Source organism: Glossina fuscipes, unplaced genomic scaffold, assembly GCF_014805625.2.
Source record: "Glossina fuscipes isolate IAEA_lab_2018 unplaced genomic scaffold, Yale_Gfus_2 1, whole genome shotgun sequence".
In the NCBI taxonomy this organism is placed as follows: domain Eukaryota; kingdom Metazoa; phylum Arthropoda; class Insecta; order Diptera; family Glossinidae; genus Glossina; species Glossina fuscipes.
Window position 1 is genome coordinate 18835574 of NW_023998415.1, and position 24790 is coordinate 18860363.

The following is a 24790-nucleotide window of genomic DNA, read 5'->3' on the forward strand; positions in this document are numbered from 1 at the left end:
TTTTCAATTATATTAAACAATATATATATATATACATATATATACATATATATATATATATATATATATGTATTGCTTAGGGGAAAAACCTCATAATTCATAAAACAACAACAAATCAAACCAACATCCATGAAATCATGTTTTTCTTCTTATTTTTGTTATTTTTTCGATCTTTGACACCTATATTTTACTTTATATCTTGTTTCTTCCGTTATGATTTTACTTTGATTTCTATATATATATATATATATATAGTTATACAAAATTAAAAAGAATCAAAAAAAAAAAAAAAAAAAAAAAAAAAAATGACACAAAATTATAATAATGCTCTCACCCTTATTACGTTTGCTCACCACCCGAATCAATTCAAAAATAAGGAATTCAGTTAAATTCATCCCAATTGTAGATCAACCTTTAGCGTTCTCATACGCCGTTTGCTTTTGTCTTATATCGTAATAAACATCGTAACATATTTTCTAAGCCATAATTGCCATAATTTCATTATTTTGTAAACCAATTGAATTGAATGTAGTTCAAAATTGTTTGCAATGATTTTTTTTTTTCGTTTTTCTTTTATATTCATATATCTATATATACATTTATATATGTATATTTGTATATATATATTGCATATATATACATATATATATATATATATAAATAAATATATATAATTATATATAAATATATATGTATATGCAGATATATATATATATGAAATTTTTACCAATTTCCTACACCACCAATCAACACTCAGGTAAACAATCTAATCTCTTAATCACCGCAATAAAAAATTTCAATATAATTTATTATATGATCATTATTACTATTTCTATCGAAACATGTTTTGCATGAAGTCCCTTTAAACCCGCTAAAACAAGAAACAATATAAAGAGAAAAATATATATAAACTTGAAAACTAAATCCTCTTAAAAAAATTTAAAAATTTTTTCACAATTTAATATCGTGAACAGGCTTAAATGGTATTTAGGTACAATCAGGATTGCAGCTTAGGGTCTTTTGGTTTCTTTTCTATGTTCTTCGCCCACGGATATTTATGAATACATCCATATGTATATACACAATATATATATATATAAATATATAACATAAACCTAAATGTGTATGTGTATATATATATATATATATATACATATTTAGATATACGTGTATATATGAATGTATGTATACATTGATATCACAATTATATAATGAGCAATAGGTTTGCCAATCTCCTAATATTTCGCGTTTGTGTGTATGTGTGTGTTTAGTCTTTCGTCTAAAAAAGAGGAAAAAAAAATGTAATAAAAACGAACACAAAAACTAATATAGATAGAAAAAGTACTGGGAGAAAATGTGTATGAAAAAGGAAACAAAAAAAAAAAAAACAAAATGCAAACCTATGTATATGTATAAAAAAAATCATGAAAATGAATACTTTGATGATGATGATGCCCTCATGGTCTCTTCTGTATGTATGTTCTTTAAAGGTAATTACAGTTGTCTACAAGTCGAGTTGACTTTTACCAGAGATCGTGCTTATTATTTTACAACCGTTTTCATTCCGGGCATTATATTGGTGACCTCATCATTTATCACATTTTGGCTGGAATGGAATGCAGTGCCAGCCAGAGTTATGATCGGTACGTAGTTATTGTATGTAAATCATAATCTCACTATCTTTGTAACTGTAGATATCTATTAAAAAAAAAAAAAATAAATAAATAAATAAATAAAAACCAAAATAAACAAAAGTTATGAAAAAAAAAAATAATTTTTTTTATGAGAATATAACTCAATAGAAACGAAAAAAAAAAAAAGATTTCAATAGTTTTCAAACCAAACTATCTGTCGTTTTGTAAAGTTACGCAAACCTCTTTATATCTCTATCTCTAATGCATCAATAGTCTATTTATACAGTTCTGGGTAGTTGATTATATGTCAATTATATATAATGTAGAAGTAACTAAAAGTTATTGTTGTAGTTCCTCTATCGCGCAAATCAAATAATAGGATTTTAGAGCGAAATTTTTCTCTAATTATATAAAAAAATTGTTTCTTTTTTTTTTTTTTTTCTTTAATAATAAATAAGTGTCTAATTGTTATTATTTGAAAAAGAAAAAAAGAAAGAAACAGGTTCCTTCCATCTTTAGTTAGTGTTCCCATCGCAGATTATACAATCGGGTCACACAATTTCTCTGTGGGCCGCTGAAAATTCTTTTGGTTATAAATTTCTTCGTTTTAATTCATTTTAATATTGTTTACCATTTTTCTTTTTCTAACTGCACCTGCTGTATAACTTGCATGCTTGTCCATTGCACATTTGCCCAATTAGCTCGTTATACGCACTGTACAGTGAACAATTATTCGAGTACGGCTTAGACAAAAACCGTAATATAATAAGCGGTCGACAAGAAAGGTGTTTTCCTCTCACATTCTATCTGTTTGTTCCTCTCCTCACGTCACACACAATTGACGCACATTAGAAAAATTTGCTAAGTGAAAACAGATGGAGAGGAAGACAGAGAGACCATTCAAATATCTTTCTTGTCAATCCAAAAAAAAAAAAAAAATGAATAAATAAATAAAATAAAGAAAAAATGTGTTCGTTCTGGTGAGACTATAACTATAAAGGATTTTTTTTTTTTTTCAAATTAAGAGAATTTTGATTATTTTGATTTCGAACGTAATAACGATTTGTAGACTTTTCGTTTAGTCTAGCCGTGTCAACTCAATACTCAAATCCAAAGTATTTATCAAGAGTTACATTAATCAATGACCAGGTTATATACGATCAATTGAAAGTTGATTTTTAATGATGGCAGCTTCCGGACGAGGACATATTGCGTATTAAAATCCACGCAACAGAATTTCGTAGATTATTTTCGGTGCAGAATTTCCCGTGCTACGTATGCGTCGTCTTTTCCCAATTTTTTATTTGCTCTTAATAAAGTTTATAAAGACATCGTGGGTCTCGCTCAATGACATTACAAATGTCATCTATTTACCACATGAGGATGGAGTTATATTAACTGCAGCTTAGGAATCTCTTCAAGGATTGGTATCCTTATCACTGTAAGGCTGCAAGTCGATTTAACCTAATTTGTTCTTCTGTTATTGGAATTAGCTAAATGAATACCAAGCATCAGGATTATAAATGGGGAAATATATATATTCTTCGTAATTATAAATATTCAAATAACCAAACGTACCATATACCAAAAAAATGTACGTACTATCATAGCGAAGCAAAAACATAACTAACAATGGAACTGTTCGCTGAAAATTAATGCTCACGCCGCCTGCACCATCATCAGTTCACACCTCAAGCAGTGTCGGCTGTCACAATGATAAAAACATTCTAATATTTTAAATAGGGAAGTTTGCTGTGCCAATAATGCCTTTCGTGTTCTGAAAACGGTACATCTTCGATTGCTCTTGCTTTGACCATACCAACGAAGCCAGTCTATGCCTATTACAGTTTATGAACTCGCTAATTGTTATAAAATATTGTGGAAAGGACAACGGCCCTGTCCTTAGGTAGAAAACATTTTCGAGCGATTTAGATTGGCTTTTCTTGCCACACTTTACCACCAAAAAAAAAAAAAAAATTAATTTCACGATAGACTTCCTATTATAAAATTTTAATAAAATTATATGAATTCGTCATAAATCTTCGTATATACGGTTGTATGTATGTTTTTGAAATTGTTAAATTGGGATACGAATCAACAAGCTAACCTCTTATAATCAAACATATCGGATATTCAAATAAATTCATACGCTTTTTCCAGACAAAAAAAAAAAATTTCTTTTTTACGAAGAAAATTTCATATTTCGAGAGACGGATCAAAATGTTTCACTGAAAGCATTCGGCAGTGTTAAATACGCGACTCTCGCATCTACAAATTTCAGGGCGAAAGGGTATATGTTATCGCCATAAAAAAAGAATCGATGGTCTGATTGAACAAAAAATAAGCTATTGATTGAAGACTGGGTTAATTAAGAACGGTTAACATTTGATAAGCGTAGTAAATTTCCGCTCAATAGCGCTGACATTTCCTCATGAAGCTGTGCGTACTGAAAAGTCGCGATATTGTTATTCTTAGCGTATTGTAGGTACGTTTTGAGAAATCAGCTTTAACGCCCATGCAATTGATAGTTTGCTTAGTCTGCACACTGGAGTATAAGAAATCATAATGATCATCATCATTGATCATCACCCGATTACGATTCATCAGCGTTAGCCTTCGAGTTAATCATGGCAAGTGAAGCTTGTCGCATTTGGCTTTTTCACTTTATTTTTTTCTTTCACACGGACTTCAACTTATCTGAATTTGGCAACTGCCGAAAGACAGAGTAACGTCACCTCTTAGACAAAATGATAAGCACTTATTTAGACAACCGATTACTTTAGGATATCATATCAGACTTTGCTTCTCATCGCGAATAGTTGTTGCGGCATTAAAAGATCATTCAAATCTCCCAAAAACTAATCGAGTTTCGGTCACAGTAGAATTTTGTTAATAGGTTTCTTTGCTTTCGGGCGCTTGATAGCGCCATCACTAATGACGTATTGCTAGGAGAACAGAGAAATATTAATATTTTTGTTGAATTATCAATGAAATCCAAATCGTAATACGCTTTCACTCGGTGGCTCCTTCACTAAAGTTGATTAATGAAAAATCTGCTTTCAAATTATTTATGGCACATTAAAAAACATTTGCTGGCTAACAACTGTTACTAAAGTTGAAAGGCTGTATAATAAATATTTTGTAAGCAGATTTTGCATTTATCAACTTTTGACAATCCCCAAAAAAAAAAAAAAAAAAAAACCAAAAAAAGATACGAAAAATTTAAAAATGAATGGCTGAGTCAATCCCTTACATAATAGAGCGTATTTGTGTACATTTATACATATTTTATGTGCAATATTTAATTTATGCCTGATGCTACCAACATACACGTTTATGCTACTTTGCGATGGCATCAATTTTAACTCGTTATCCATGCAGTTCCGTTCGTTACTCAATTACGTTTTGTAAATGATGATAATTTGTTTGTTTTTTTTTTTTTTTTTTTTTTTTCATGTATACACACCATTGTCATACGCATACATATACGTACATATACATATCCATATGCGTTTCTCAAATAATATTCTTTATCGCATACAATTGAAATTTTTATTTTAATATTTCAGGTTATGTTCGCCCTTATTTATTTACTATTAAAAAATTTCACAAGGCTTTTCGTTTTCCACCCAAAAAAATACATGTCATCTCACATAGTTTGTGCATTACACATTTCATACATAGTTATATACGTACATAGATACATACAAACATATGTATACACATTGTGATACATAACACGCACATACACACACACACACACACACACACACACATTCACAGACATAGACACAGATACTGGCACAGACAAACAGACAAACACATTTACCCGTACACTTATTAATGTTTAATATGTCAATGTTATTCCTTACACGCACATTTACACATATTAAAATTATCCGATAAATTTTTAATCTCAATTTTATTTATTTATTCAAATTTATTTTTTTTATTTTTTTCATTTCTCCCTTTATTATTATTATATTTCGTGCAATTCGCAATATAACAACAATAACCAATCGACCAACAATTATATCTCCGACAATTAAACAACAAAACGCCAATACGACAACAATTAAAACAACAAAGGCGTAACAACAATGTTGAATTTTTTCACCACATCCAATGGTTTCCGCAGTACCTTGCCGGTCGTATCGAATCTGACAGCCATGAATGTTTGGGACGGTGTATGTATGTGTTTTATTTACGCCTCTCTCCTGGAATTTGTATGTGTCAATTATATGGGACGCAAACGGCCACAGCACAACGTTGTCTACCGACCCGGGGAGAATCCCGTCACACAGGTAATGCAAACTAGTTTCTCTCTATAGTTACAATAATACTTATTATTCATATAATAAAAAAAAAAAACAAAATAAAAAAATAAAAAAAAAATTCTTCTAAAACACTTAAACTAATAACGAATATATATATTTAACAAAAAAAAAAAAAGAAAAAAAAAAGGTATAATAATAATAAATATTAACAAAAGTTCGAGACAAAACAATTACAGCTTTCTCGCTGAAAGGAAGATTTCTCTCTTTTTTTTTCTTGTTTTATACACTTTTCAAATACTGTATTGAATAAGATATCAGTTAAATAACATTTGTAACTGATGCAAGAAAAGGATCACATTATTAAATATTTGAAAAATTGTACGAGAAGTATATACATAATGATCCGTCCATCCGTCCTTATCGGATTTCTCCACAAAATTTTGTTCATTATGAAAGTTTTTATACGAGAAATATAGAAAATATTTTTTTCGTTTTGTCAAGTCGATTTATGGCAACCTATCTTTCATCTTATAGATAGTCTGTGTTCGCCGTTTATGCGAGTATATCGCTAAAGAGGTCGACACAGTTAACTGGCTAAGCCATACTGTAAATTACTGATTTAGGAAAATACAAGTAAGAAAGTCATTAAATTATGACCATCAGTCAGTTGATCGATCGGAAACCCAGTCCGATGTCCGACCAACACAGGCTGCAGATTAATTACCGGTACATTACCGGTTTTTGCTTACAATAAGCAAATTTGAGTTTTTTAACAACGGATAGATAAACAATCTGACGGGCATCTCCAAATCAATTCAATATACTTGAACTTTTTGACGAATTGCTCGTGTATACTTGTTGACTGATACAATAGCGAACACTATTTTAGAATATCTAGAATAGAATATTTAGAATAGTCCGTGGGTTGGCTGAGCTCTCGCAGCTATTGGAGCCGAGTACCGGTCAGCTAAAATGATTAAATTGACGCATGCTTAAGTTAAAAAATTAGGTGTTTTTTTTTTTTTTATTTTTTTGCCCTGAACGCGTCAAAAATCTACCCTCAGCAGCAAAGTTTGCTAAAATAAACAAAATTATCGTAAACATCTTTATTCAAATAATTTACCATTAAGCCATTGCATCATAAATGAAATGAGAAGCTTCTTTCTCTGCTTGCAAAGAAAACTGCATTAACTTCCTACTAAGCCAACAATTAGCATAAAAAAAAAAAAAAATAAATAAATAAATAAAAAAAAAACCAAGAAAACTGAATGATTTTTATGTTCCTTTTGATGTTAGTGGCTGCCCAAAATGGTTCGCTTCAAAGAGCTTTGTGGCTTCTTCTGTAATACCTATTTTATTGGCATCAAAATTCAAGGCGCTTGACTTGTTTGATTGCTCTCTACTAAGCTGAGCTTGTAAACTAAATTACTTTTGCAACTGCATTTTAAAGGCTTGTCTATGGCTCATGCATCTGAACAATTCACAGATCATAACTTGATTGTCCTATTTGCGAAAGCATTTCGCATATGTAACAAGACGAAAATGATAAATCGCTTGGAATGAATTATTTTTGTTTATTCTCAATAAATTCTAATATTAATCGTTTATGAATGCAGTGTCGATGTAATTAATTTATTTGAGTGCAAAGCAAAAAAGATTTCCATAAAAAGATGACTACGGTTCCGTTAATGTACGATATTTAAACATTCTATTTGCATCAAATATTTAAAATATCTTGGAATTTATGTGCCGCCACGTTATAAATCCGCGTTAAATAACCGCAAATACATATACGTGAAGGAAAAAATTCATGACATTTTCTCTTCATAATTCAAACGCATTTTTGTTTTATTTAATTTAAAAAAAATGTATTTATCCTAACCGGAACACGATATATCTTTGATTTATACTTAAATTTTGAGTTTAAATTTTTTTGATTATTTCATATTGCGTCTCGAAAAAATACATATATATATATATCACGTGTGTATAACATTTTATATGTACATATACTTTGTTTGTTTATCATGTGAATTTAAACTCTAAGCAAAAGCAATTACGTTTTGATTATTATCTTCATGGTCATGAGCGACTGACAGTCACATCGTGATATGATTCGTTATAAAAACAATTGACACCAATACAGCTAACTCAAATTTGCGCCGCCTCGATTGACAACCTTTTGCTATTTATCTGATAAAACCATTATATCCTCTCCATCCATAGCGCTTTTGGAAAATGTTGTGGCGTACAATTTAATTCAGGTGCTTTTCAAAAGGATTATTTTTCGAAAGCCGTCTTTACCCCTTCGTTCACATCGCAGCAGCGAAGATGATGAACACGGGTTCATCCGTAGGACCCGTACGGTGGACGCACCGGTACGCTGGCTCAGTTTCCATCCGCCCATTAATGCACGATTCCCCCAAAACGAACTTTTCACAAGCCTGCCAAACCTTAGCGCCTTGGTCGAAATAATATTATGAAAGATCGCCAGTTTTTTCCAAATTTTAGTTCAAATTTAGAACGAAATTACTTGTGACTCTATTAATGTACCGTCATTCTCCAAAGGCGTACTTTGGATAGGGTTAGTATCGTCGAAGTCCGACTCTAAAGCGCTTTACTAAGGAAAACGTCAAGACCTTTCACTTGAAGCTTTAATTCTCAATCTAAGAGTGGACAAAATATTTGCTTCCGATTAGACCAGTAACGAACGTAGGGCAAAAAAGTTTATTTTAAGCCTGACGTGCATAGTCCCAGCTCAATTAAAGCCCAAATGATACTTGCTTTCGAAGTCTGATCAGCCCCTGGACCACACTACGTCCCTTCTAGCTTTCAAGTAGTCCTTCCTAAGTTAATATATTTCTTTGTTCCACCAGTAACAGGGATTCCCTCTTTTACTCTCTGCGGATCTTTTCGACATAGCTGTGTCACATGCCTCAGTTAGAATATCATTCACGGCTTGCGCGAGTTGGCTGCCAGTTTCTTCTCTGGCGTGCTTCGAGTCCAATATTACATTGAAGATGCGTTCCTCGAAGGATGAGTCATTCCATTTCGGACACGTGGCTTTGTGTGTGTGTATGTGTGTGTGTGTGTGTATGTGTTTATGTGTGTATGTTTATTTGTTTGTATGCGAGTGGATAGATGTGCACATCAAATTTCTCATGAAAATATCTCAAGATTTTAGATCTATCGATCTAAAAAGAAAAGAAAGACATCGGACAATCAGATATGCAGCCGACTTTAGACAGGCTTTAATCGATTCAGAAAATCGTGCTGAATCAATCTTAAATCCTTCCACGTATTACAAGTATACACACAAACTTGATATACCTTGTATGGCAATTTTATGCAGAGTAAATGTCGTGATGCTTATCCAAGATAACTTTCTTACTTGTTTACGCATTTGTAACTTGAGTCCAATTTTCTGATCACAGCATCAGGTAAAATGCTTTTGTATAGTCATTAGGAAAGAAATTTGTAAAATCGACTTTCGATTAACGACAAACGTATCAAATTAAAACAAGGAAAGAAAAATTTATGCTTTCAAGGAAAATGGCAATTGTTTTGTTATGAACTGCGTATATAGAGCAAATTATGAAAAGTGTTAACTAACAAATTGCGCCGGTTAAACATTGTAAGTGAATAATTTGGAAACTGAAACTGAAACTGAAAACCGTAATTAACAAAGAACTTAAACAAGATACACAGTCGATCTCATAGTCTGATCTCCTCTTCTCACAACCTTCTTTCTTCATCGATAGCCGTCACGTACACCCACACATGTATATACAAATTTATATATCTGTTCCTGCTCTAATCTCCCTTTTAACAACACTAACAGTTCATTATACATAAATATTCATATAACTCTTAATACATACATGAGCTTAAGTCCTCTTTCCATCGAAAACAAACCAGAATCGGAAAAATTCAATTTTTTTCTTTTCTCAATTTTCAAATTACATTACAATATATCGGCATTCTAGTCGGGTAAAACTCACAAAGAGCATTTTTTATTGAAATCAAACAGTTACTTTACAGTTAATTTTTGTACATTCCCGGATCCACGTGTAAACTTACCATCAAAATATTCGTTAATATATTTTTTTTGTTATTTGTTTGGATTTACAAAAAAAAAAAAAAAAAACTATTTTCTTTATTTTAATATTTAATGATTTTACAAAAATGTATTTTACAAAAATATAATACATAACTGACAAACACATGAACAAACTTGTCATCTTCTTATGTAATTCGGTGTGTGTGTTTGTAAAATTTAATAAATTCTCTCTGTGTGTGTTCTAAACTTTTTTCATATATATAAATATATATACAATATATATATATATATATATATATATATATATATATATATATATATAATTATATAAATATACATATAGATCTTTTACTTCTCAGTTATTTGATATATGTTTTCGTTTGTGTTGCGTTGCGTTGTGTTATGATCACTTTCAAATATATATACATTTCTTATATTTATGTACTTCATTGTATGTCCGAACGTGTGTGTGGCTGTGCCTCTGTTTATGTGTTTGTTTGTTTGTGTGTGGGTGTGTGTGTGTGTGTGTGTGTACGCGGGTGGATGGGTTTGCGTTTATGTGCCTGCGTGCGTGCGTGTGTGTATGTATGTATGTGTGTGTGTACGTATGTATGTGTGTGTGTGTTTTATCTGTATGTTCCTAATTAACCAATTCTACCACAGGCTATGTACTTGTGTGCGTAATGCCTACTGCTGTATGCATGCGTGGATGTATGCGCCAATGCCTGCGTGACATGTGTACGTGTGTGCACGTTTGTGTGCGTATGTGTTTGTGTGCGTGTGTGTATACTTATTATCTTGCAACCGAATTTGCTACAAATAAACCTATATTCGATTACTTTTAGTATATATTCGTTTATATATATATATATATATATATATATTCATATATATATATATATGAATATCGATGGATTTTTCTTCTTTCTTTTTCCCTATAAAAACGACAAATTACTGTTTAACTGTTTGCATTTTTATACCACACAATCAACAGTAATAAAAAAGAAAAAATTAATTTGAAAAAATCATTTTCGAAATTGTTACGTACTTATATCATATCTGTTGCAAGTTCATGTCAGTTCATTTGTTTTTTTTTTTTTTTTTTTTTTTTTTTTTATAAATTTTTTTTTTGGGGTTTTTTTTTTTTTTTTATTTTTTTTTCCTTTTTTTTTTTTTTTTTGCTTTTTTTTTCTTATTTTTCGTTAACACTCTTAGTGTTGCTTGATTTATTTACATACATAAATAGTCCTATTGATCATAATTGAAATACATATATGTGTGTAGGTTAAATGTATTAGTAAATATTTGTAACATATATAAACGTATTGTTTAGGTAAGTATGTATATGATGGTATGTGTATGTATGCGTATGTATGTACCCTAAAAAAAAAAAAAAAAAATTAATATTATTATAGCACAGGTAAACGCTAATGTGACTTTGTAGATTTATAGGTGTCAAGAAATTTCAATATTCCGCAGAATACAAAACATCCTCCTGCCCAAGACATGTTGGGGTATGTTAAGGTACCACTCGAACCATGATTTACGATTGTTCTAATAGGAGATTACTTCACTTTATTTCGGCCACATAAGCTCTTCATTTCGGTTTCCTATCTAGATGTCCCTTTGTCGACTGTGACGAATACCGTATGCACTTTCGGCCGATATATCAAAAGCTTAATTCCATTCAGAGATTCTCAAGGCCCGTACATCTAATATAAGACGAAGCGATATTGCATGAGAATGTGCCGTTGCTTATATAAAACACTCCAGCGAGGCAATGCAAATGCCTGATGCTATTTCTAGCTACATTTATCTCTTGTCATCCATCTGTTATATTCGATGTTACATCCGTAACAAAAACGCTTTCAAGTAAAGAAAACACATTTGAAAATTCACAACGACAGGACGTACACATCCAGTTGGTATAATCATTCATCTGATTCCATTCTCGTTTGACCCCTTGCAAGATTGTAACAAATCTGGAAAAATGCTCGCTTAAGATAGACAAATAAAATTTTCTTTTTCCCTCCTTCCCCTTTGCGTGTGCGAATTAAAATTTAATTATTTTTGGCGGAATTGCAAAAGAAAAAAAGAAATCAAAATTACACACAAGTGTAAAAGTTCCTTATTAATGGACGGCATGCGATGTGGGAAGCGATGTAAATCCTTTTCGGATCCCTTTCAATCTCAATATCTTGCTGTACCCATCACTATAAGAACAGGGGTAAAATCATTTTTTTTTTTTTTTTTTTTTTTTCCATAATGTAGGTAACACCCAAAAGGAATCTTCATAGTTCCTATAAAGTTCTATAGAGTTCTTGATCAGCGTGAAATTCTGAATCGATTTAGCCATGTCTGGCCGCCTGTGTGTCTGTGAGGGGTTTATTTATAGCAGTCTTCCTGGTCGCAAAAATGTAGATATCGACTTCAAATTTTGTAGAAAGATTGGAAGTGTGTGAAGATGGGGCAAATTGGTCAGAGGAGAAGCCCGCAATGGGCATAAACTGAACGCAACTTCGTTTTTCTTAACAAAAATCTGTGGATTTTTGGTCCTCTCTCACAAAATTATAAAAAAGTTAAACGATTGCAATTTTTCACAATTACTTTACGAAACATTTTACTGTTTAGCTGCAAAAAGGGGAAAAATCGGCCATGTCCGTCTAAAGTTACAAATGATTCAATTTTATGTTTCTTAGTTTTGTGAGATTTCATGCGCATTTATCGTAAGGCCAACAAGACAGACTGTTTACAAATATTCATTCACATTCCGCAAATATGAAGATATATTATTTGCCTAAAAATGGGTTGAAAATAAAATCGTGTAGTGGGTACCGCGATTAATTTTTTCTTAATAATACCAGGGGTATATGGATGTCAAATGAAAGAACTTTGAAGAAGAGAATGCTATAAGCATTGTGGTGGGTATGCGAGATTCGGCCCCCGCCGAAAATAACTTTCTCACTTGTTTTTTTTTGGTTTTTGCTTATTTCGCATGTGTTTGTGAGCACATCGTTTGCATGACGTCGCTGTGTCACTCAAAAAAAGGATGCATGTGCGATAAACGGATGTCCAGAAGGATGCGCGAAAGCGGAGCGATGAGCAGAAAAATGTAGAGACGCGTGGGAAAATGAATCGACACGAAACTGAATATACGAAAACATGGACGAGAAGAGTGCCGAGAAGGACGACAGAAAACCGGACAGACAATTCAATGATCTGATCGGTATTGATAGGTATGTGAATGCTAACAGCACAGACAGACAGACAGACATGCAAACGAACGTCGATAGGAAGAAGGAAGAATATAAAAATGAATGCACTGCCGTACGGAAAGTCTAAAAGAAGGACAAACGTATAACAGGAATAATGTACGGCTAGAGAGATACTCGAACGAGACATAGAACAAGCGCACAAAAGATGTTATATCTCCAGAATATTGAGCATGTTTAATTTGATCGTTCCCGACGCCGCACGAGTTATAGGCGAAACGTTAACCAGTGCCCGCAAAAGCCGCGAAACAATTCCTTTCGTTACATTCACTCCTACTAATTGTAATTAGTCCTGAAGCGTCAAAGCGAGATTATGAGTGTGAACCATATCCTCAACATGGGGGAAGACGGAATTTAGCTAGCACTTCAAGATTAAATGCTTGCATCGAGAGAGATGACGAGATTGCACGAGTTTTCAGAGTGGAGCGTTGCTATCTTCCCCCATGCCTAGACGCTAGGCGCGGAGATATATCGGCACAGAAACTAGGGATGCCTTCTGCATAGTTAACACTTCTTAGCTCTATACTAGCCCTAGCCAAAAAATTTATTCCGAGACGCACCTTAACTTCTCTCCGGAGAAAACTAATTTCCCATCACCGAAAATAGAATAAAAGGTAGAAACGAGAGTGACGATTGAACAGAAGAACGAACGAAATGAAATGCTGTTATACACGCTCCACAAGAGCTCTGCCGTGCAAATCATACTTGTTGCGTTATATAAGGAATGATCTAATTCATGAACTATCGTTCTTTTTAGCCCTACTTTTCTACAATATTTTTGCTATTAACTTGACACCTTAGACACACTTGTAGATTTGTTCTCTTAATGGCCAAAAACGTTTAACGTAAAACATCATCTTGATGGGCAGATAAAGAAGAAAGTAATTAAATTAAAGTAAATTGCGTACATACATACACAAGATTTATATACCACGTTTTATTTTAGTGAATACAGTAAAGTTAAAAGAAAAAAAGAAAAAAGAAAAAGAAAAAGAAAAAGAAAAGGAAAGCTTATTATTCATTATTCTTCGTGTTTAACAAATAGAAGTAACGTGAAGAGAGCAAAATCTATCTAACATTGTTCCCAATTTTATTATACTTCAGCTAAATTATTGGCTTATGTTAATGTAATCACTAACAGAAACTAAGCTAAAGCTAAGCGATTAGTTTCTTTTGGTAATATCTGGTTTGGCTTCTGCATACACACGATGGAGAAAAGTTAAGGAAGGCAACCGAAGACTAAATAAATAAAATGAGAATAACAAAAATCAATAACTTTTCATTAAAAGCATTAGTATCTCACTAATTTGATTTGAACGAATCGCATTAATTTTTCTTCAAAATCAAAAATACTTACATATAATAAAAGAGAAAAATTAATTTTTTTTTTTTGTTTTTTTTTTTTTTTTTTTTTTTTTTTAACAAAAATTATAATGTGTTTTTTAGTATCAATATTGTTTTATATATGTTTTGCAGCGTCTTCCAGCGGTTCTAAGCAGGATTGGAGTTATTCTTGCAAGTCCTTTGGTAAGCTATCAACAACACTCAACTCATGCACATACGTTTTTTATACCCTTTAATCCTCAATCGAACTAAACTGAGAAAAGCAAAACAATAATAAAAAGAAAAAAAAAAAAAAAAACAAACAAAACACATATTATTTGCAAACACTTCCCGTAATCCTGATAATCAAATGTACATCATGCATTGTATTACAATGGCGACAACAAGAACAACTACAAAAGCAACAATAGCAGTCGATCATCACCAATCAATGACATTAAATGCGCAACAATAGTAACATATGATAATCATCATCATCATCATCATCATCATCTTTTACATTATTATCAACATTTTAAGATCATTATCATCAACATTTATAAATCAGATGTAAGATCAGCAAGTATTCAAATAAAGTAACAAACCATTGTCGTCATCATCAACAGCCTTATTACCTATCATAGCCAAGCCATCGTTATCGTTATCACCATCTTCATTCATTCATATATATATATATATATATATATATATATATATATATATATATATATATTTTTTTTTTTTTTTTTTGATTACGATTACTTTCCTCAAACTACGCAAGTTAAACTAGAATACGCTGCTATTCACTACCCCTACTACAACCACCACCGCCATCATCATCATCATCATCATCATCACCATCAACATTACCACCATGACCACAGTCAGTCAGCCAGTCAGCTAGTCAATCGAACATTGATTAATGACGTTTGACTTAATGCCTAATAATTAAAGCGATAAGTAAATCAATAAATTATTTAGAAATGTGAAGAGAAGAAAAGAAAATAAAAGAAAAGAAAACGAGTTTTAAATATATATTTACTTATTTTTCAAACACAGTTTTTGTAATTTTGTTTTTGTTTTACTTTATATATTATTTTCTTTGTTTTGTTTTCGTTTTTCGTTTTGACTTATGTGTTCACAAACACACAAACACGTGAAACTTTTTGCAACCGAAACAAAACTAGACAATAGCTGGCATGAAAAAATTCGCTTTCAACTGCAAAAACTTTCTTCTACATTGTACTTTGCTTCCGTTTCCCTTCCCTATCTGTCGTGCAGCAAATAAATATCGGTTTCGTAGACGCACGCTTTCAGTGTACACATAAACGTAATTCTAGTCTACGGAATTATTGTTGGTTTCGATTAATTTTGGATTTTGCCGAGAATTTTTTTTTTTTTTGTTTTTTCACTTCTTCCGTTTTGTTTTTATTTTTTTAAATAATAAAGCATGGTGTGTGCAAGAATTTAAAAAAAGGAAGCGAGGATCAGAAAAAGCATATTTTTGCTTTTTTATTTTGTTTTATTTGTCTTTTTATTGTTTTCTTGTTTTCTATAATTTACTCTCTTTCATTGAGATTCGAAATAAAGTAATAATATAATGGAGAAAACAAAAACACACTTTAAGGTCTCAAAAACACGTACATATATACATGCATACATAATATATACGCGCACGCACAGGAACACGAACAAATATATATATATATATATATATATATATATATATATATATATATATATGCACGCACACAAACAGGCGCACAGACAGGCACACACGCATACACACATATACACCCTTGTACGGATGTATTTATATATATACATATATCCGTAAAACAAACATATACTATTTAATTAAATAATTAATTGGGAAAAATGTTACGTGTTAACGTATATGTGCGTACATACACATATCTCTTTATAGATTTATGCGTATGTATATATATGCTTTTGTTATTTATTTATTTATTTATTTATTTATTTATTTTTTTTTTTTTTATTTATGGTAATTTTTGCAATGTTTAGCAAATGTTGTCCACGTACGTTATGTGTACGACTTAAATAAATCTTCCAAATCATTAGCGAATTTTTTCCATGTTTAGCTCAATTACTTAAGCGTAATGTATTACTTATGTTTAGTATTTCAGGTAATTGATTGGTTGTACATACACGCGTTCATATAAAACAAAACACAGAAAATAATAGAAAAAAAACAAAAAAAAAAAAAAAAAAAAAAAAGAAAAGAAAAGAAAAGAAAAGAAAAACAATTGTTTTATTAGCCAAAAGTTATACTTTTTCTTAAGTTTTCTTTAATTACTCCTAAGTTCAATTAGTTTAGAAAGAAAACATAGAAACAAATGAAAATAAATAGATGAATGTGTGCTCTAAGTAACATTAGTAGTTAGTGATTGTTAGTATATAATCATCAGCATTGCTTTTATTTTCACTTTATACACACTAAAAATTACCATCGGCAACGCGACACCACCCGAGGTAAAAAGACTCGCGACACTGCATCAGAAATTCGGTAAATTTTTTATTTACATAAAGTTTTAAGCTTATTGAGATCGATTTTTCCTATGTCTGTGTGCAAATGTTTAACTACCCGTTTTCCTGATTAGAAGATTAAAGGAACTAATCAAAATTACATTAATTACTTAATTAATGTTCGAAATTGTGCCAAAATATGTTAACTGAAAATGTGATTGAAAAATGTTGAGATCTTTCCACGTATACATGCACTAAGAGAGGGCAAGAGACAGGGAGAGAGAGAGAGAGAGAGAGAGAGAGAGATCTATATAAATGTATAAATATATTAAATGGGCACAATTTAGGCTTAAGTTCGATTCAAAATTTGCATAAAATTTACAAATAACTATAAAAAAAGGTTTATTTAGATCATCGCTATAGGCGATGAGTGCCCAAGACTTGCTTACTACTTACATATATGATATTCAAATGTGAAAGAATTTGAAAAGAAATGTCAGATGCAATGATAGATAAGATTCACGTACGCAATTACTTGACAAAATTCCTCAACATTGTATACCTTAGGTGGTGAAGATTTGTTTTAGAGCAAATGCAGCCTTCTTAGTCCCTTTTTTCTTTCTTATTTTTTTTTTTTTTTGCTTATTTAATTTTTTTTTTTTTTTTTTTTTCATCTGAAATTATTTACTTATTATTTTTTTTTTCTTTTCTTTATCCCGGCAAAAATTCACTGATGTATTATCCATGGTAGCCATAAAAGCATGCCATAGTACGCTTCATTCATTTGATTTCCAATCAACAATCTTCTTGCTTTTAAGTTCATGTAATATTACATTATAATGCTCGTTGATCTCTAATAAAAAGCAATTTATTTTATATTATTTTGTTTTTTTTTTTCTATTTGTAGAAGATAAAATTTTAAATAATTTCAAATGAAATAAATTTTTTTTTTTGTACGCTTTGATTATTTAATTTTCTTTTTCTACTTTAATAACATCGACTCTATTATATATATATGAAATAAATATGTTTGAACAGTCCTTAATGCAATTTGCTTATTCTTAGACGATTAAATCTTGTGTTCTATAGTTTTTATTGATTTCGCCAAAGCAAAACCGCTTTCAATCAGGGCTAAATCCCTTATCTATGATCAGTTTATATCGAATGTCCTATATATATATATATATTCCCTTTAAATGATAAATTCGAAGACGCGAATAAAGCTTCTCTAACTTATTTACTATAACATATAAACGAGCAGGTGTGTTTGAGAAATTTGATATAGCGATAGAAGTTGTGAAAATCAATTTCAACAGATTTATATCGTGGATTCTTTCATTTAATGTGTGCATTTTTGTTTATCGGCTGTCTTTCGTAAATCCACAATCGTAATATGTTGTTGTTTTTGGTATACATGCTAGAAGACTCTTAACGCGTAAATATTCCTGAATCAACGTAAGCTTCTACGTCAATTTAATTGTAACCGTAGCTCCTCCGGGGGGGGGGCCGCCCCCGCCCTTCCGATGGCCCCATTTGTGATAGCTTGTTAGGAAGTTTTCACGCCCGCGTGTCTATCTGTAGTCTGTTGTTAAAAAACTCAAGGAGGGAAAAAAGAGATGAAAACCGAAAAAGATAAGTCAACAGCCACACAGTGTTCAGCATTCAAAGCTGAGGCTTTTTACAGATGCTTTCAAAATAAAGAAAGAAAAACTGAGACAATAAGAACAATTTCGTATATGGACGTTGATTATGAAATGTACAAATTGCAAGCACGCATTAAAGGCAGCGAGATGATCGAACAAATTTACATCTTTAGCGAAACATTATGCAGCCCTGATGTGTTTTAACGAAGCTGTAATTGCCATCGAATGGTCCTAAGATGCACGGTATCTTTTCATCCAAACTTTATTTGTATATTTTTGAAGCGAAAAAGATTGGAAAGTGCGTCTATTGTCCGTTTTAAGTTAGACAGCCTTTTTAACCAAAAATATCAGGTTAGATCATTTTACTCGTATTCGTATGCGCGATAAAAAATAAACAAAAGATTGTAGTAAATAATCAGAAATTTCGTATAGATGTCGTTTAATTCGGTTTTTTTTTTTTGCACGCACATCCTTCAAAAACTTAAGAAGACGTTCAGTTTGAAAATGCTTGTCGGCGTAATCGCATAGAACCAACACTATAAATATCCACGCCGTAAATACCGTTTACAGAGATCGGGAATAATTTTGAAACTCATCAATCAATTGTTCCGGAACGTTTACAGAATGTCACTATAGAATATCAATATCAACTAAGGGCATTTTCTGCTGCACAAGTATGCGAAGATAGAATGTTTTTTACATTAAAGGCAACTATTATACTAATGCGTGGTCTCTTTTTTAAATTGCTTAGCAAACAATTATTTAGAAATGAACATTAAATAAAATTTAGATCCCGTGAAGAATTGGATATTTTCTCTATAGAAAATATGATTTTTGCTAGATGACGAAAAAGTTTTTTTTTTAAAAAAAATTCGAATAGCTTATCATCATATTTATCTGTACCGAGTATGGAATTTATGCGGCCGCTTTGCTGATCTGAAGAACATATAATCACCAATCTGCTGCTGGCTTAGCAAGATCGTTTCAATAGTCAAAGAATGATTCATTTGCTATAAATGAATTTTGAAATTCAATAACAAGTGCTTATCCATCAAAAACCAAGAAAATCTCAATAACCGTTATTTCTACTAACTGTTATCCTTCTAATAAGTTAACACGCATTAGACACACCAAGGGATACAAAAATGAGCAAGACATGAAAACTTCGTTAAACAAACAAAAAAAAAAAAAAAAAAAAAAAAATAACAAGAAAAAAATCGATATATATATATATGGTTCTCTACATAGAGGGATCATAAAATATCCCTTGAAATAAAATTTGCATAGAATGCATAACAAATTAACTGAGAACTAATACAGTTTTAAACAACAATAATTGTTATTACTCGTTTCATATGAAAAAACAAAATATAAAAAATTAAAAAAAATCTATTGCGTAGGAGGTAATCGAACGAGAATTCCATGCTGCCTTACATTCGGAAAAAGCGGCGGCCGGACTCTCTGCTGCTAGTGGAGCAGCAACATCGAGAACGCATCCCGTAGAGCATAGGTCCCGAGCTCATTTGCATCAAGAATCGTCACGCGGTCTATTAGCGAATGCTGTGCAAAACTGGCAAGCGCTTACTCTGCGCAGGAAAAAGCACGAGCGATCAGAGCAGCAGCAGCAACAATCATCACAGCAAACAGAACAAATCGCACAACGTCACACTTACGAACATACCTACTATGAACCTGTAATTGAAAATGCATTTACTCGGGCAACAGCGATCACAACAACCGTCACCGTCGAACCTGAACAGAGAGTAATAACAGCGATTCCCGGCATCGTTGGCGCTGACAGTTCAGAATGTCAATTAAAACGATCGCACTCAATGGCAACTAACACGCCGCCTTTAATATTTAAAGGAAACGCTAAAGATGAAGATAGCGAAACCAAGCAAACCGCGTTCGGTTTCAAAGAAGTGAGCATTGAACTCGTCGAACGACAAATGCCCTTGAAACCGCCACGTAAAAAGACTTCGCGTTCGACTTCGCCCTCTACAAGCAATTACGAAATAATAAATGCGGCTGGCAGTGGTCAAACTCAGCAACAAACGCAACAACAATCATCAGCAACAGAAGATCGCGTAAGTGATTGTTGAAACATATTGTGCATCACTGCACGCACACACTGTATGCAGCCTTTGTTGTGTTTCTAACTTTTAGGTCAATAAATATTAACCAGAAATGTATGCTCTATGTCGTGTATGTGTATGTTTTTCTATGTTTAAATATTTCCTAACTAACACTCTCTCAATATTTCTGCTCTACTGAGTTTAAGTTATTCAAAATTTTCAATTTCCGGTATTTTACTAAAAACAAAAAAGAGAACATTAATCATAACGATAAAAACAAACTAAATAATAGAAGCATCACATAAGGGGGAGTCAAGCGATACCGATAAACTACCGCCAGTTACAACCCCAGCGATTCTATTCTCAAATATCATTTCATCTTTATTGTTCGTGGCGTTTGTTTCGAATATTTGTTGTCTATTTTTCTTCTTCTTCTTTTTTTTTTTTTTTTTTTTTTTTTTGTTTTCAAAAAACATTCGCAAAGAATGATGAAACCAATACATGAAAAATTTATAGTGAAACTAATATACACTTAAAGCACCTTTTCGGTAAGTAGACAGAGAAGTAAGTAACAACGATAACCAGACTAGAGAAAGCGAACCTGTTTGCAATGCTACGCTGACTAGGTAGCGGTTTAAAGAGATAGCTTCACTTGTTAGGAGACTTTTTGTAAATTTTCCAAATAAATTTGAACGACCTAATGAAAAAGTAACGAAATCATCGCAAGACCAGATTAAATGATTCTCAAATGATTGAAAGACTATGCCAGAAATATGAGAGATGAAATACGTTATTGTTTATAAAGGAGTAGAAAAAATCAATTCATGCAAATACTGCAATTGCAGTCGAGATAATAATGAAAGTAAAAAAACGAGTGGAAAAGAAATTAGATGCAAAAAAGTTTAGCCAATTAAAAGTTGCAACGATTTAGGAACACAGAAGAAGGCACACTTGAATCGTAATCACTCTCTCAAACATGGTAAAAAAAAAAAAAAAAAACATAAGGTACACCTTGCATTGGCAGTGTCAAAAAAAAAAAGTTGAACAATTCTGAAATCATCTCCGGAATCAAGGTAGCCACCTAAGCATTCGAGCGTATATCGCATTACGTCTTATTACCTTTCCCTAAAACGCGGTCAGAATTATGAAGACTCGGATGACACCAATTAAAAAAAGAAGGGCTAAACTATTAAGTTAACACTGTCGCCTACGGCACTGCGAACGATTGATTGAGATGAACATTCGCAATATCCTTAAAAGTTAGAAAGATACCTGTTCAAAAGTCGTCTACTTTCTTATACTAAACTATACTATTAATCATACCTTTGCTGTGCTAATTGTATTTAGATCGGTAGGGTTATCATACATTTTATTTCTACTTACAGTGTTATATAGATCCGTATAAATAGAGAGGCCATGTATTGTGAAAGCGAAGTAAGCCTATTCCATAATTGAGAATCCGGTTAAGATTAGTTGAACGCGAACATAACTAAGTAAAGCTTACCTTTTCAAGTATTTCGCAAGTGCGATTATTGAGAGCATGCATAAGCTTCGTGCCAGTTTTAAGAGAAAGCGAAGCTAGTATTATATCGGAGTACCTTCTTCATAGCACAGTATCTAGACTATGGTTTTACGTACCAATATCTAGCTATCTCGTCGAAGTGCAGATTATATAGTCTTTTTGCCACGTCCGTCATGCGTGGAGAGCTTTCTTTTTGCCATTCAATTCGAACGAAACTTTTGCAGAAGCGTAGCGGCTAACGGAAAATGATAGATATGCTATAAATTCGAAGCGCAACAATCAATGTTGCAATGCAAACGAATAAATAGCATAAGTGATAAAGCTGAATATCCACTATATCCACTATCATTCGGGAAATCAGCTGGGCATGTACAGTGTGTTATGATCTATTCGAAATTAAAAAAAATCACTGCCAACAACAATACAATCAGTTTACTTGACAATTAAAGGCGCAATGGCTGCAATACGCGAAATACGGACATAGTCCTTCCGATGAACACTTTCTTAGATGAATGATCGATTACCTGTTTGTGTATAGCTTCGATTCTATTTTGCGCGATTTTTCTACCAAAACCTTCATTTCAATAAACAACAAAATCACTCCAAATTTGTGCCACACATCTATCCATCAGAACGCAAACGCACACTCGCTCAGAGCCGCACAAAGCCACATTAATATAAATGTACGTACGGTATATGTAAGTAACTTTATAGCGGTATAGTCAAAATGTGATAAGAGAAAGTTTTTTTCGATTACCGTAAATACGCCTGTTTCGCTGAGCAAAACAGCCAAGAAGCAGCGTTATAACTGAGTGTCATGTGAAGCTTGTTTGACACTTTTTTCTAAAACTATGAATGGAACGAACTTTCAGTTTTCACATCACGATAACGCATCCTTTCACACTGCGTTGTGCTTCCTCGAGACTTTTTCAATGGAAATTCAATGCCTGTTGTTTCGGTTTATTCAAGTTCACCGTTCAAAATTCAAACAAACAACTTTATATGCATCGTTTTGCCCTTATCGAAGGCTTCAAATTATATTTAAGCTTCGCTAAAACCAATCACATGTGACATGACATTAAGCCAAAAAAAAGTCACGATTTGGATTTAGATGAGAAAGTTTTATTACCTTTGATTCGTGATCAAATCAAAAAGAAAACTGCCCTTTAGTGGTCTGATTTTTAAACACGCGTTAACGACTCATGCATGCATAATGGAATGCCGTTCGTTACTACTTAAGCGATTGAAACAAATTCGAAGACCATAGGATAAACTGTGTGTAGATAAGAGACGATAGTTGTGTTAAATCCATCAATGCAACAACAGGGGGAGCGTAAAGCAAATAGAAACTCCTTGAAATCTACTTAGAGAAGAAGAAGAACTGATCGAAAGATGTCAAGTTTTTACATAAAAGTACGAACTTTATAACTGTAAGTGTAATAAAGAATTTATCTGACAAGCTGTCTCTCTATTGTCATCCATTTATTGATCTTCAAAAAACTGTTGGAAAACTTCTTCTTCCTTCTGCGTCCGCGATTTCAAATTGCCTGTCTGGACCATCCATCCATCCACTGTTTACCTGTTTCATTTTTAGTCAATTTGAATTTGATTAGGAAATTGTATGAGGCAGTTATCGTATTGTTCTCTTCTCAGATGTTGCACTGTTTACTTAAAATCTTTCTTCTTTCTCGCTAATTAAATATAGGAAAAACGCAAAATCAAATCAAAAAAAAAAAAAAGAAAAAAAAGAAACTAAACATCAGCAATAAACTCAGTCTTCTTGAAAGTGACAATAGATACGAAAACGAAATGAAAGAAACGGAAAGAAGAGAGAAGACAAGAAAGCTTGGCATCTTCTTCTAATGTACAACATCGAACCGTCGAAAACATATAACGTCGAAATTATGTATATATCCGTTTGAAAGAAATATAAACATTTATATTGGAACTTACGAGATAAAGAGAAAGCTCGCGGAATACAAGGAAGCAATCTTAGGCTTCTTAATGCAGTCCTAGCAATGCTAAGCAAAACTGTAATTTAATTTAGCATATTAGTAATTAAATTGCAATTATTTCGTATAAATTCAAAGGGAAAAGTATGGCCAAGAGAAAAGGTTTAATAAAATCAGATTATTTCGTGCACATGCATAGCACCGCCGTCTAACATGTGTCTTACGTATGCGTTCTAAATGTTAACTTTAATAGTAGGCGCAGTAGATTTACCCCTTTTTGATTTTAATTATCTTGATTTTTTATTGTTGTTATTCTTTTGTTCGTTATATGAATTTTTTTTTTTTTTTTTTTTACATTCATCACATTTTTTACTTACTTTATATGTGAAGTGAGTTAAAAGAAATACACGTACTGTTATGTTGTTTGGTAAGCACCTCCTTTATACCACGCTAATTACACAAAGAGCAGTGTAAACGCTTCTCGCTTCTCTTGCATGAATTACAATTATCACATTATCCACTCAGATACGAGTGCAAGATGC

At 32.2% G+C, this 24790-nt stretch overlaps 1 protein-coding gene across 23 annotated transcripts in view; it reads left to right on the plus strand.

Moving 5' to 3' along the window:
* The window catches only part of LOC119645230 (probable cyclin-dependent serine/threonine-protein kinase DDB_G0292550), an 89678-nt gene that overhangs the window by 59256 nt on the left and 5632 nt on the right, over positions 1 to 24790 (plus strand). For 13 of the 23 annotated variants that reach the window (XM_038045292.1, XM_038045290.1, XM_038045296.1 and 10 more), the window contains 4 exons: positions 1491 to 1643; positions 5724 to 5938; positions 14720 to 14770; positions 20100 to 20786. In XM_038045292.1, the coding sequence (XP_037901220.1) occupies positions 1491 to 1643; positions 5724 to 5938; positions 14720 to 14770; positions 20100 to 20786 (1106 nt within the window). The remainder of the gene's footprint in view (positions 1 to 1490; positions 1644 to 5723; positions 5939 to 14719; positions 14771 to 20099; positions 20787 to 24790) is intronic. The other 10 variants (XM_038045300.1, XM_038045308.1, XM_038045303.1 and 7 more) reach the window with 4 other exon arrangements.